The sequence below is a fragment of the Culex quinquefasciatus genome, chromosome 3 (assembly GCF_015732765.1).
Source record: "Culex quinquefasciatus strain JHB chromosome 3, VPISU_Cqui_1.0_pri_paternal, whole genome shotgun sequence".
Classification (NCBI taxonomy): domain Eukaryota; kingdom Metazoa; phylum Arthropoda; class Insecta; order Diptera; family Culicidae; genus Culex; species Culex quinquefasciatus.
This window is the reverse complement of record NC_051863.1, coordinates 6,876,781-6,891,470: the sequence shown is the minus strand read 5'-3', so window position 1 is coordinate 6,891,470 and position 14,690 is coordinate 6,876,781. Positions and strand designations below refer to the sequence as shown.

Genomic DNA, 14,690 nt, shown 5'->3' with positions numbered 1-14,690 from the left:
TACCCACCACGAGATGTAACAATGTAGATCGACAGTTATTAGACAAACACTAGATGTTTTCAACATTCTTTCAATGTGATGTTATGTAAGAATTTTCCCTTCTTTTGTTAATCAGTTGACTATTGTGACTAAATTCTACAAAATTTTATTATGTATAAGGCAGAATGTTTATTTTCAAAGAAGGGAAAACCTCAAGAAAATAAAAATCTTTTCAGAAAATCAATGCATAATACGTACTTTCTTGAGATTTTTCCTTCTTTAAAAATAAGCATTCTGCTTTATAATAAAATTTGGTAGAAGATACTAACAAAAGTCAACTGATTAACACAAGAAGGGAAATCTCTTACACGAAATCCCATCACATTGATGAAAGAGTGTTCACTTTCAAAGAAGGGAAAACCTCAAGGAAATACACATTTTACTTTGATCTTCTGAAAGCTTTTTATTTTCTAGAGGTTTTCCCTTCTATGAAAATAAACATTCTTCTGTATAGTTCAGAGTTCTTTAAGGAAAAAAAACTTCTGTATCGAGAAATTAAAAGTGAGAGTGTGTGCGTGCAACGTGGAGTTAAACTTTTTGAAAAGCCTTGGTAAGCTTCACAGCAACTGCACAGAAAGTTTAACTCCATGTTGCGATTTGACAGCTCGATAGTTCAGAGTTCTTTAATGAAAAACTAGGTAAAATTTAGTAGAATCAACAAAAGTAGTTTTTATATAAAATCCCATTACCTTGATGAAAGATCGTGTATTTTTAGAGAAGGGAAAATCTCAAGAAAATACACGTTATAGGTAGTTTGATTTTCTGAAAAGCTTTTTATTTTCTTGAGGTTTTCCCTTCTATGAAAATAAACATTCTTCTTTATAGTGTATAGTTCTGTAACGAAAAACTAGGTAAAATTGAGTAGAATTAACAAAAAAGGAAAAAATCTTATAAAAAATTCCATTACTTTGATGAAAGTGTTCATTTTCAAAGAAGGGAAACCCTCAAGAAAATACACATTATACCTCGTATTATACTTTGATCTTCTTTCATTTTATAGAGGATTTCCCTTCTTTGAAAATAAACATTTTTTTTTTTTCATAAAATTATTTTTATTAGGTCCTTTTCGGTACTGGGACCTGGTTAGGACCGAGTCGGCTTTTGTAATTACAAAAAACTTAATAATTACAGAGGATCTTGTGTGTAAATGTTAGTGGGAGGGGAGCCGATTACCCGCGGCCTACTCGGGGTTAGTAGGGAAGGGATTGATGTTAAAGACAAGGCGTGGGATGGGAAGGGGGATTGTGTAGGGGTCTTGGTTGGCTCTGCTGGCCTTTGCTTGTGTCCTCAGCCGCAACTCGGTGTCCAGCTGCTGGGGCGTTCTTGCTTTGCTTCCGGTGCAAGAAAATAAACATTCTGCCTTATAATAAAATTTGATAGAATGTTTTCACAAAAGTCAACTTATTACCATAAGAAGGGAAAACTCTAACACGAAATCCCATCACATTGATGAAAGAGTGTTCATTTTTATAGAAGGGAAACCCTCAAGAAAATACACATTATACTTTGATCTTCTGAAAACTTTTTATTTTCTAGAGATTTTCACTTCTTTGAAAATAAACATTCTTCTGTATAGTTCAGAGTTCTTTAACGAAAAACTAGGTAAAATTTAGTAGAATCAGCAAAAGAAGGGAAAACTCTTATATAAATCCCATTACTTTGATGAAAGATCGTGTATTTTTAAAGAAGGAAAAATCTCAAGAAAGTACGTATTATGCATTGATTTTCTGTAAAGCTTTTTATTTTCTTGAGGTTTTCCCTTCTTTGAAAATAAACATTCTGCCTTATACATAATAAAATTCGGTAAAATTTAGTCACAAAAGTCAACTGATTAACAAAAGAAGGGAAAATTCTTACATAACATCACATTGAAAGAATGTTGAAAACATCTAGTGTTTGTCTAATAACTGTCGATCTACATTGTTACATCTCGTGGTGGGTAATAAATTATTGGTTCAATAGTCATCGCTTGCTTCTATTGTTCGTGTCCGAACATTTCACTTTCTTTTTTATCATTCATGTTTTTATCATTCATATTGTTGTCAAAATATCGAGTTTCTTAAATGTGACTAGGTCAAACCAGTTCATTGTAACATCAGGTAATATTAAAAAAAACTAATTTTTCTGGGAAATGTCCATTCCGGGAAACGTCCATTCCGGGAAATTTCATTCCGGATAACGTCCATTCCGGATAATGTCCATTCCGGATAATGTCCATTCCGGATAACGTCCATTCCGGATAACGTCCATTCCGGAAAACGTCCATTCCGGGAAATGGAATTCCGGAAATTGTCATAGAATCACTAAAGCCCTATGTAAATTTTTATGTACAACTGTAAAAAACACGATTAAAAACCATTTCTGATCACTTTTTTCATTTTAATGCAAATTTTTTTTTGACTGGACAACATTTTTTCGATAGATCAACTATGGTCCCCTTGGAACGAGCTGTCAAGTAGGAGCTTTTCTGTCAAGAAGGACCGCGAGGTTAATTTTTCGAAATTGATTTAAAAATCCATTTTAAACTCTTTGTGTTCGTACAAAGGGTCATTGTACTCAGAAAAATAAACTTTATAGGTGTAAGCAATAATATCAGCAATCTAAGCTTTATTTTAGGACCCAATTGACCAAAACTACCAAAATGGCCTGAATAACATAATCGACCAAAATGGTCAAAATAACGAAATCGACCTAAATGACCAAAATGGCCAAAACGATCAAAATGAATAAAACGGCCAAAACGATCAAAATTACAAAAAATCCAAATCAACCAAAATTACCATAATGACCAAATAAAAAATGATCAAAAGGGCTAAAATAACTAAAACGATCAATATTATAAAAATAACCTATAATGGCAAAATCAACAAAATGGATCAAAGTAACCAAATTGGGTCCTAAAATGAAGCTATATTATTGTTTACAGCGATAAAGCTTATTTTTCTGAGTACAATGACGCTTTGTACGACCACAAAGAGTTTAAAATGGATTTTTAAATCAATTTTGAAAAATTAACCTCGCGGTCCTTCTTGACAGAAAAGCTCCTACTTGACAGCTCGTTCCAAGGGGACCATAGTTGATCCATCGAAAAATGTTGTATTGTCAATTTTTTTTGAGTTAAAATGAAAAAAATAAAGATCAGAAATTGTTTTTAATCGTGTTTTTTACCGTTGTACATAAAAATTGACACAGGGCTTTACTCGGGGCTTTAGTACCCAATTGAGCAAAACCAAGAAATAACCAAAACGAGCGAAATGGCCAAAGCGATCAAAATTACCTCGAAAATTACCATAATGGCCAAAACGGTAAAATTCGAGGGCTCTAATGAAAGACCACACGATTTTGAACCAAGCTGCATCAATATCTCAAAAACGATGAAAATGCATATGGGACATTTATGCGATCAGGGGCAGTTTAGTACCCAATTGCACAGAAAGTTCAACTCCGTTTTGCTGATTTGACAGCTTGATATTTTTTTCTCCAAATTCATATTTTTTTTCTCCGTGTCCTTAAAAGTTTGCGTTCGCCGACATCCGACCTAGGGCTGTGCCAGCTGTCAAAATCGGCTTTTGACAGCTCCGCGAACTACGACGACGACGGGAGGACTCGCCAGAAGCGCAGAAAAATTTAGATCGCGAGTGCCATCGCGCGTATTCGCTGACTCAAGCAAAGAAAATTCGTGCGTGAATCGTGCGTCGTCATTACGGGAACGATCGGGAGGATTAGCTGGTTGAAGGATACACACATTTGAAGGGGAAAAAAACAGGAGCAGAACGGCTCCAGAGGACGATCCCCGCCTGCTGCGAACGAGAGCTCAAACGTAGAAACGAGAGTGAGGCGGAGGAGGAGGTGGTCACGAACAACCACACACAAACAGGCACACACACACAATCTAGTAGGCAGAGGGTTCTTTTTTTTTGTGAGTGTTCTCAGCCAGGCCAGCCAGCAGCACCAGTGAGGAGCAAAAATGGCGTCGATAGATTCGCAGATGAAAAACCGAATGCAAGGTTTTAAAAACAAAGGAAAAGATCAAGAGGTGAGTGTTTTCTGGAAGTTTCCGGGTCGCGCTCGCTAATGGAGCGGCGATTGGGGCTGGTGCAACGCTGCTGGAGCTGCGAAATTACGCGACTGGATCTCCGGAAAATGGGAGGAAAAAAATCCGGAAGGACATTTCACAACTTTTGCATTTTTTTTTTGTTGTTGTGCGAAGTTGCGAAGCAATTTCCGGACGGCACCCGCAACTTGCGGCAGTTTCCGGCCGCCGATGGCTATTAAAACGAAAATGAGTTTGACCTTCGACGGGGTCTCTGTTCCTTTGGCGGAGAGAGAGAGAGAGAAAGAGTAAAAAATCGAAAATGAATCAGCGAAGGCTACTTTGATCGTGTTGTCTTCTTTTTGAGTACGGCTCGAGTGGAATTTTGGAAGGAGCTTCAAATCGAGCCAAAAACCGAAACAATTCCAGCCAGAAAAGAGCAGACTTCAGCTGTGAATAACTAGTCGTCGTCGTCGCACGCGTGCATGTGTTCGTTTTGTTTTATTTATTAGCTGTCTGGTCATCGCGGGCAGACGTGCACCGTCAGCAGTGTCGTCTGGGGTTGACCCCAGAACATTAACGAGGGAGAGAGGTCCCTTGTTGTTGATGAGTCACGAAACAAACTTGGCGATTAGTCGTTAGGTTACCCGGAATTATGTATAAAGTCTGCCAGAGTATCTTGGATTAGCTTAGTTTTATTTGTTAACTTCAATTACGTTGCAGATCACAAATTTCTCACTCCTAATGTAAACATCCACTAACATAAGCACTGCTTACGGACTCATATTGGCCCATTCACAATGTTTTGCTTGATTAGTTTACTTGAATTGAATCAGAATGGCGTTGAATTACTTCGTTCATGTTAGTTAGATGTGTTTAGTAAATGCTTATTTTGCTTCAAAATGCATTCAAAGTACCTCCGTGTTAGGGAAAAACTTCCTATGTGGTCAATATTATTCATTTTTGCTACTTAAAGTTTACGTCGGAATTAGGGAAGCGCGCATTGTACTTCGAAGATCTGAAAGTTTTGCAAATATTTTCTAACTTTGTTCTGAAAAATAAATTAAATCAATGTATTTGAAATTAAATATGTCTTTATTCAACATTCTTATAATAATTACATTTCATTTACATTCTAAGTGGTATGGCTAAATGCTCTTCATCTTTGTTGTATTTTTCGTTTTATTATTAACTGTTAACATTCATTTATTTACTTCAAATTGTTTTACATTTTTGCATTAAATCGAATAAATTTGGGTAAAAAAACTAATCTTAACTTAAAACTAAAAAATGTAAATTTATTGAAATATTCAAAATCAGTAGAACGAGTAAACTACGAACTGTATTTTAAGATGAATGCTCCAAGGGTTCTTACTTGTTCCTGGCGAGTTTTGCAACCACGCAGTGTTGTTGTCATCTCGATGAAAATGTTCAGAAGTTCTTGTGGTAAAAACAGGTCACTACTGCCTTCATCCGTTGATGCTGGATTTGAAACCACTCGAACAGATCCCGCTCCAGGTGACGCCAAAGCACGTCCGTGAATGCTGGTGGTGTTTTGTGACGATTTGGTTGGTGCCTCGTCGTCGCTTGCTGCCGAATTTTTACAAACTCAGCTCGTTTTGGGCAGCTTCGATTCTTAGTCGAATGGTCGCCGCCGCAATTGAAGCATTTCGCTTCGATGTTCTCGTTGATTGTGTTGCAAGCTTAAGTTTTGTGCTCACCTCCGCAGGTTGCACAACGACTCTTGATGAAACAGTTCCTCTCACCGTGTCCAAACTGTCACGTCCCGGTGCACTGGACGATAACGTTCCCAAGTCACGATGATGTTGAAAATTGCCCGAACTGCTTTCAGCTCAGACGGCGTTGTCGATCCTTTCTCGAGATGAACCAGGTACAGTTGATCACGATACTTGATGTCCTTGTTGTGTCTCGTCATCTTGAAGACTTCGATCACTTTCAACTTAAGAGTTTTGAGCTCTTCTTTCAGAATATTCACATCCATGTCGTACAGGCCACGGAGGACCTGTTTCATGGGGCGTTTACCTGGATCGTCATGGCTGTAGTATTCAATCTTTGTGTTGTTCAGGAAATCCCGAACGTAGTTGTATTCCTTTCTGGTAGGTAGCAGAATTTTGAGTCCATCAGCACACAAGCGAATGGAAGCCCGTAAAGCACCAGATTTGATAAACCCGGTCAGCCACTTTCGCACCGAATCCGATGACGATGTTTTCACAAAAATGGGTGGCAACGTTTCCCGTCGTTCAAATTCTTCCTTCTCGCTCACGTCCACAGGGAGGGTAGTGAACTGGTTTCCAGACAATTTTTGAGCGTCCTTGCTCAAACTGCCTGGCTTTGCAGGTAGCGCTTCGGCATTCTTTAGCTTCTTCAAATCTGCCGATCCTGCTGGTGAGCTCGGCCTCTTTTTCGTGCCGTGAGGCATTTTTGCACTTTTTAAGCACTTTTCAGGAGCTAATATCGAGGAGTACAGGAGACAGGTTTTCTTGCAAAATCCACCCTTTGTACAATCTTCCGGACTTCAGTCAAACTTGTTTTTTTTTTCATAACTTGCATAATTCTATAACTAAAGCGGACAAAATCGGTTCGGCCAGTGCCGAGATAATCGAGTGAACATTTTTTGATCAACATCTCACCAAACACAGACTCAGATTGTGGTCCTGAAGAAGGAGATATTAGACGATGGCAAACAAACAATCAAGCTCACCCTTTTTTTTATTTTTGACAGTCTGCCAAACTCGCAAACAAAGCCAAATGTATGCAGGCTGACGTTTCTGCAAACAAATCAACGCCGCCGTGCTAAGACAAGACAAGTTAGCTCGAGAGCGACGAAATTCAGACAAACAAACACAGCAAACCAACTGTCAAAAAGTGTGTTTGTTTGTTTGTTTGTTTGTTTGTCATAGTCTAATACCTGCTTCATTCGATCTTATCGGCACTGGCTGGACCGATTTTAACTAGAGACTCTAAATAGGGAGATTGGTCTAAGTTTGCTAAATCGATCTGGCAACGTATGTTTTGTGCTTGGCAAAACTGATAAGTTTTGCTGGGCGTAAAGGTACGTCAAATTCACTTCGACCAGTCTCCCTATTTAGGGTCCCTAATTTTGACTGTTTTGGTCTCATTCGATCCGTCCCGGGGTTCCATAACATGTTAAAGGGGACTGTGAGTAAGGCGCCAACATCCTAAAGGTTTTTTTTTCAAATAGCAAAACAATTCTCTGAGTTTTCAAAGGACGCAAGAGTCATTGGTATTCCTCTTTTTGCATTGGTATTCGATCTATTAAGTCTATACTAAGTAATACTAAGTCTTAGGGGTTGTTCAAATATTACGTCCAGTGTTTTGCGGAATTTCAGATCTGGGACGAAAAGAGGCACACAGGACAAATCGACACAGTAGTTTTAGCCTTGTTACTGCGCAATATGAGGAAATTTTTCATTAGTTTCTGATGGAATAGACACAGAACAATACAGATAGTGCATCGTTTTCCAAATAGCAAGCATTTAAGTTCTCTTCAAACAACTGTCCTTGGCACTCTCCACACACAGCTCCGAGAGAGTAGACGTGTGTACGTGCGCGCTAAAGGCATCGTGCCTCGAGTTGCTTGACGGATGGAGGTGGAAGAGACCTCCGAGACGGATGATTTCCAACTCATCCCCGGAAATCGGAAGCGGAAGAAGACCCCTGAGATCATCGGAGAAGGAAAAGTGGAGCAGAATGTTCTCAATAACAACAAGTTCAGCCCGCTAGCGGAAAACGAAAACAACAACAATGCCAGCCCAGCAGGAGGAGGAGACGCCCCGGCGGTTTCACCACCCGGCCAGTCGGCAGGTAAACAAAAGCAACCACCTTTGGTGATGAAGAGCACCACGGATTTTTACAAGCTCGTGGCGATAGTGGAAAGTTGTAAACTTGGTTTCAAACCGATTTACAAACTAAGCCGATTTGGAACCAAGGTGACCTGCTTCTCTGTCAAAGATTTTGACAAGTTGCAAGCGCTACTCAAGAAGAAGAAAGTGGAATTCTACACCCACGATCGGCGGAGCGAACGAAATCATCGGGTGGTTCTTCGTGGTTTTCCTGATGAACTGAAACCGGACGAGGTCAAGTACCTTCTGAAGAGAGATCTCAAGCTGGACGCGCTGGAGGTGCACGTCATCAAGCGGAAGGAAAAGTCCACCGTGGACGAAACTCCGTACATTGTGGTCTTCCCCAAGGGATACACCAATCTGAAGAAGCTCTCTGCAATGAAAGTTGTGGCAAGCACTATCATCCGGTGGGAGGCCTACCGGAACAAGCGGCCGAACGTGACCCAGTGCAGGAACTGCTTGCAGCTGGGTCATGGAAACAGGAACTGTCACCTGAAACCGCCGGCAAGGAAGGCGGAGAAGCAGAGTCCAGCAGTTCCGGCGTTCACGCCTGCGGAGTTCCCTCCGCTGCCGGGCGCAGTTCCGGACGGAAAATCGAAGGATCGTCCTCGCCCCGCAGGAAAAAGCCAAGGAAGCAGTGGCTCCCGAGACGGTCGAGCCACGAAGGAGGAAGCCGGGGAGGTGCTCTACAGTTCGGTTGAGCTGTGGGGCATTTTCTCCGAGTACATCGGCAGGTTCAAGACCTGTAAGACCCGCTTGGACCAAGTAACCCTGGTCAGTTACATGATCTCCAAGTATGGAGTTTATGGAGTTGTTTTTTTTTTGTTATATAAAAGTTATTTAAAGATCCTCGGTCCCAACCTGGTCACAGCACCTAAAAGGACCTAATAAAAATAAGTTATGAATAAAAAAAAAACAACTGTCCTTATTCAGACTGTCGCCCTAGTTGACGGTACCTTTAGTAAGGACTGTCACTAACTCTAGACCCCCCTCTCGCCCTCTATTCATGGACGAAATTTTTGAACGAACCCTCACGAAAAACTAATTTAAAATATCTTTTTTTTTTGAGATTGTTTATCAACAAGTCCTAAACTGGAAATAAATAAATCTGAAGTTTATTTAAAACTGAAAATTCGGTTTATTGGACCTTTTTTTTTTTTTAAAAAAAAACTCCAGAAATGAAGTTTCGTTTGAATTGAGAGTTGGAGGTCACGGTGAATCAGGGTGAATCTTACCATCTTTTGAAAACTAACCCGAGAATTGAGAATTTGTTGAAAGTTGTTTCCAGAAATATAAAAAAAAATCTTTTCTGTATGGAGCGTAAGCAATCGCCGGTATGTCCACGCATCCTCCCTTCCCGGTGGTTTCTGTAAAATGTCGTTTATTCACACAATCTGACTCTGCGGTCAATGCAAGCAGTTCGGGGATTCTCGGAAGGGCAATTATTGTGTGGTCAATTTTGCTGTTGGGTGAAACTAAACATGATCGCTTTCTTTCTTCTTTTGCAGGAGATGCGAAGACGTCGCAATGAGGTGACAGTTGAGCTACGCAAAAACAAGCGCGAAGAGACGATCCTCAAACGGCGCAACGTGCCCGCGACGCCGGCCGAATCGACAGACGAGGACGACTACACCTCGCCGACGAACCTGAAGAAGCTCGTTGACAAGGCCGGAAACAACGCCGACAAAGAGGAACAGCTGGCCGCCGTCCAGGCCGCCCGTCGGTTGCTCTCCTCGGACCGCAACCCGCCGATCGACGCGTTGATACAGAGCGGAATTCTGCCGATCTTGGTGGGCTGTCTGGATCGCGACGACAACCAGCTGCTGCAGTTTGAAGCCGCCTGGGCACTGACGAATATCGCTTCCGGAACATCGGCCCAAACGAACCAGGTCGTGCGCGCCGGTGCCGTGCCACTGTTTCTGCGTCTGCTCGGTTCCCCTGCCCCGAATGTGTGCGAACAGGCCGTATGGGCGCTCGGAAACATCATCGGCGATGGCCCGTGCCTGCGGGATTACGTCATCAAGCTCGGCGTCGTCCAGCCGCTGCTTTCGTTCATCAAGCCAGAGATTCCGATTCCCTTCCTGCGCAACGTCACCTGGGTGATTGTGAACCTGTGTCGTAACAAGGATCCACCGCCACCGGTCAACACAATACTGGAGATTCTGCCGGCGCTCAACATGCTGATCCACCACACCGACATCAATATCCTCGTGGACACCGTGTGGGCGCTCAGCTATCTCACCGACGGAGGCAACGAACAGATCCAGCTGGTGATCGACAGTGGCGTCGTGCCCAAGTTGATTCCGCTGCTGTCGCACGTGGAAGTCAAGGTCCAGACGGCGGCGCTCCGAGCGGTCGGCAACATCGTGACCGGTTCCGACGATCAGACTCAGGTAGATTTGCTGGTTTTTTTTATTCCGCTGACTTCTTGAAATTTCAAATTGAACCATTTTTCCAGGTCGTCCTGAATTGCGACGCCCTGTCGCACTTCCCGTCGCTGCTGAGCCACGCCAAGGACAAGATCCGCAAGGAGGCGGTCTGGTTCCTGTCGAACATCACGGCCGGCAACCAGGCCCAGGTGCAGGCCGTCATCGATGCCGGCCTGCTGCCGAAGATCATCGAGAATCTGAGCAAGGGCGAGTTCCAGACGCAGAAGGAGGCGGCGTGGGCGATCAGCAACCTCACGATCAGCGGCAACCGGGAACAGGTGGCGCAGCTCATCAAGGACGGTGCCATCCCGCCGTTCTGCGACCTGCTCACGTGCAAGGATACGCAAGTTATCAATGTGAGTTGTTTGGGTTTTTGGTGTGCTGCAAGTGCTGACTAATCTCTCGCTTTCTAGGTTATCCTGGACGGCATCAACAACATGCTGAAACTGGCCGGACCGCACACGGAGGAGATTGCCAACATGATTGAGGAGTGCGACGGAGTGTCCAAGATCGAGATGCTCCAGAACCACGAGAATATCGAAATCTACAAGCTGGCGTACGACATCATCGAGCAGTTCTTCTCGGACGAGGTAAGACGCGCGTGCTTTCTTGATTGCCTTGAGGTGAAATTAATCTCTGTCCTCCCTCCCTCAGACCGACGAGGCCGTGCTGGACGAGCTGAGACCGGCCGTCGACGAGAACGCGTTCCAGTTCAACCAGAACCCGAACGTGCCCCGGGACGGGTTCAACTTTTAAAACAAGCACACAAACAACCTAAGGAAAGGAATCCCGCGATCCGCGACTGGCAGAGGACTAGCAACACTAGCAAAAAAACACACAATATCTTCCCCCTTCCTCCCCCGTCAGAATCTTATCGGCGCACTATCCACACACACACAAACACACTCAACGCCACGCCGCTGCAAGTTTTAGTTGGTCATGTTTCAAAATTATCGCCACCACCACCACCACCTTCGTGTGCGTTTTCGAAGAGGTCGGATGATTCGACGCCAGTCGCCTCTTCCCGGACGGAAAAGGTGGCACGCGCGCGCGCCCAGAGCAAGCAGATAAGAAATGCTAGTTTTTCTTAGGATTTTCTGCAAAACTAATTAAAAAAGAAGCAAGTTAATGATATCTATTTATTATATAAACAAACAACAGAACACACGAAGATCAGAAGAAAAGGATTGCGGAAAGGACAGGTTAATAGAGGACTAACGGACGACGAAGCTGCATCTGCCATTCATCGTACACACGCACTCACCACACAAACACACAAATTCATACCCATCTGAAGACGCTTATACACACGTACACGTACACAAACACGACCGTTGAATGAATTAAGAATTACGTTTTTCTGTAGAAAAATAACCCCTCCAACAAACTCAAGTTCCTTCTCTTCTTCGAGGAAAAAAAAATAACTTTAAAAAAAGAACGTCAAGCGAGATTATTTGTTTTGCCGTGTCGCAACTGTTTAATTTTCCTTTAAAATTTCGGTTTAAAAACGAAAAAAAAAACGTTCGTGGAAAGGATACCTTTAAACTATCCTGCTTTTAATTATTAAAGAATCAAATCAAGTTACCTCGCTCGCGGAGAAGGGAAGGAGAAAGGTTGAAACTTTTTAAACGAAAAAGAAAAAAAAACTCAATTTAGCCCGTCGGCGACAAATTGAGAGGCAAAATTTAGCTAAACAGCAAGTGTAGTAGAGGCAAGAAGAAGGCAAAAAGTGTAAAGAAGAAACCGCGTTTTTTTTTCCTCTCGTGTAAAAAGCATATTTTTATATTGCAAACTTTATTGATCGAAATAAACCAATGGACTGTAAGTTAGCTATGTTATTTTCCCGGTTGGATGACAAATCGACACGAAACTTCTCATTTTCCGAGCCAACAGAAAAAAGGGCTTCTTTTGCTTTAGTTTAAGCTTTATTAAGTGTAAAGAGAATAAAATATCAGCCACAAATGAATTAGAACAAGTGATTGCGGGAAGGCGCGGCTCTTAATGAAATTAAGCAGCACGCACTCTTGAAGGAAGGGTTTTTTTTGTAATTAGTTTTCACGAATCAACAAAACAAGAGAGGGAGTCCCCTGCGCGGGTAGCAGGTAGGCATCTGCGTTAGGAATTTTTAAGTAATCAAATTTTGTTCTTGTGTAGACAAATGTGAAAGGTTGCTCCGAAAACAAGAAAGAAGGAGAGAACAGATTATAGAGACAAACGCGCACTTTTTTGGTGATCGTCACACGTTGGTTGAGTTTACGCAGAAAAAGATTAGTACATTTTGAAAATGATAATTGTGAAACCAACTCGAGCTAGAAAATGTAATTTTCGAATTATGCAGACTTGGAGTCAGAACGAATGTGAAAAAAATCTTTTAGGGAATAACAAAGAAATTAGAAATCAAACAAATGAAAAAAAAATACGAATCAGCAGCAGCAAACACGCAAAAAAAACTACATTACCATTTTTTATGTATTTAAGCTGGCTAGGAAGTCAAATTTGGAACCGAGAAACAACAAGAAAAGAATAAAAGGACGAAGCGACGCGAGAAGCAACACTCAGACAAACCACAACAAACACACACAAACAAACAAGCAAACACACTCACCAACAGTACCGTGAAGAAAGCAAAATGGGAAGGTGAAAAGAAAAACAGATTTATTTTTGTCCTTTCTGAAAACATTGAACAGTAATAAAACAAAAACAAAAAAACAGACAAAATGCGGTTCATTTTTTTTCTCTAATTAACGGTGTACATGGGCCAAAGTGAGTTAGTAAACAACGAGTGTATCCTGCCCATAGCTAAAATGTAAAGTTACACTGACATGAACAGGATATCGCATTTGTTCACAAACTCACATTGACCCATTTACATTGTTCTTCTGAATGTCCGAAATGTTCCAGAATAATGAATGTCCCTTGATTTTTGTTTTCTTTCTCGGGCAATTTCTATGATCGGCCTATTGATCGTGCATTATAGAGTTTTTCTTTTTAAAAAGGCCCTAAAAAGTATTGTGTTGCATATGCTTAAGGACCTTTGCAAAAATAAAAAAAATAAAAACAAACTCGACTTTGAGTTGCGCCACCCTGAACAAACCCTCTCAGGGAAACCAATCGAAGCAAACATGTTTCGCTGGTTCGCTGTCAACCTTGTCAACACACATTAGCCAAACATTTATTTAGGGCACAATATTCAAGGCGTAATATTCAAGGGTTGGCCCTTTTAAAATGTTAGTCTTGATTAAAAAAAATAAAATATTTTTTTCAAAAAGATCGGAAAATTTCACAAATGTTGAAAATCGGACCATTAGTTGCAGAGACATCGTCATTAGAAAATGGTGGGTTGTTTTGGTGAGATTTAGAAAACTTCAATTTTCGTGTTTCTTTTTCTTAAAGCGGCTCTATCTCAGCAACCCGAGGTCCAATCTTCAATGTCTCTTAGACAATTTTATAGCAAATTTTCTGAACTTTTCGAAAAAAATATTTTTAGAAATGGTCACTATTTTTAAAAATCGAAAAAACTGCAAATATTTCGCTGAAATCAAACTTTCGGTGGCTATATCTTGAAAACGGAGCCCTTTATTAAAAAATCTGTTAAGTACTTTTCAATTGCAAATTCAATTATGCATTAAAAAATAATGTCAAATTTGTTTTTGCATGAAAAAAATACGTATTTAGGGAAATTGACTTTTAGTAAAAAAAAGTTGATTAAAAAATCTGCAAATTTTTTTTTTCGTGTACCTATTTTTTTTCTCAATAGTCCTCAACAATACCAACAACTTTGCCCAAGACACCAATATGATCAGAAAATTCACTCAAAAGTTACAGCTGTTTGAATATTGACATACCATTTTTGTATGGACAGCAGCCAAAATTGTATGGAGACTTGTATGGGTGAACCAATGACGCAAAATAGCTTATTTGGCCCCACAAAGTTTAAGTCAAATAAAAAAATACAAAAAATAAAAATAGAGCTTTGCTCAAGTGAATTCAAATAATTATTTTTTTTTCAATTTCATTATCTTTATCTTTGTGAAAATGTGATTGTTTTCATCCACAAAAAGTGCAACCACCTCTCGACCTTGACCAGGCCATAGTATTTAAAATTCTTACAAAAAATACTGTATTTCTTGATTCAATGTTTGGCATAAACATTGCAATAATATGTTTTGCTTTTTTTTTATTTTGCTGCTTAATGAAATTGGAAGCTATTTGGAACAAAACTGCGGCAAAAAATTACATGAAAATAAAAAAACCGGTGGTTATATATTTTGCTATTATGGATTGAAATAAAGCAATTTATTTTTT

The 14,690-nt window shown here is 40.9% G+C and overlaps 1 protein-coding gene across 1 annotated transcript; it reads left to right on the top strand.

The window, feature by feature from the left end:
* Window positions 1–3,604: 3,604 nt before the first annotated feature.
* LOC6032208 (importin subunit alpha-3) lies at window positions 3,605–13,103 on the top strand. Its single transcript, XM_038261609.1, has 5 exons — window positions 3,605–4,075; window positions 9,465–10,349; window positions 10,415–10,741; window positions 10,799–10,975; window positions 11,040–13,103. Exons 1-5 carry the CDS (start codon window positions 4,007–4,009, stop codon window positions 11,139–11,141), a joined length of 1,560 nt encoding a protein of 519 aa, XP_038117537.1. The 5' UTR covers window positions 3,605–4,006; the 3' UTR covers window positions 11,142–13,103.
* The last annotated feature ends 1,587 nt before the right edge of the window (window positions 13,104–14,690 follow it).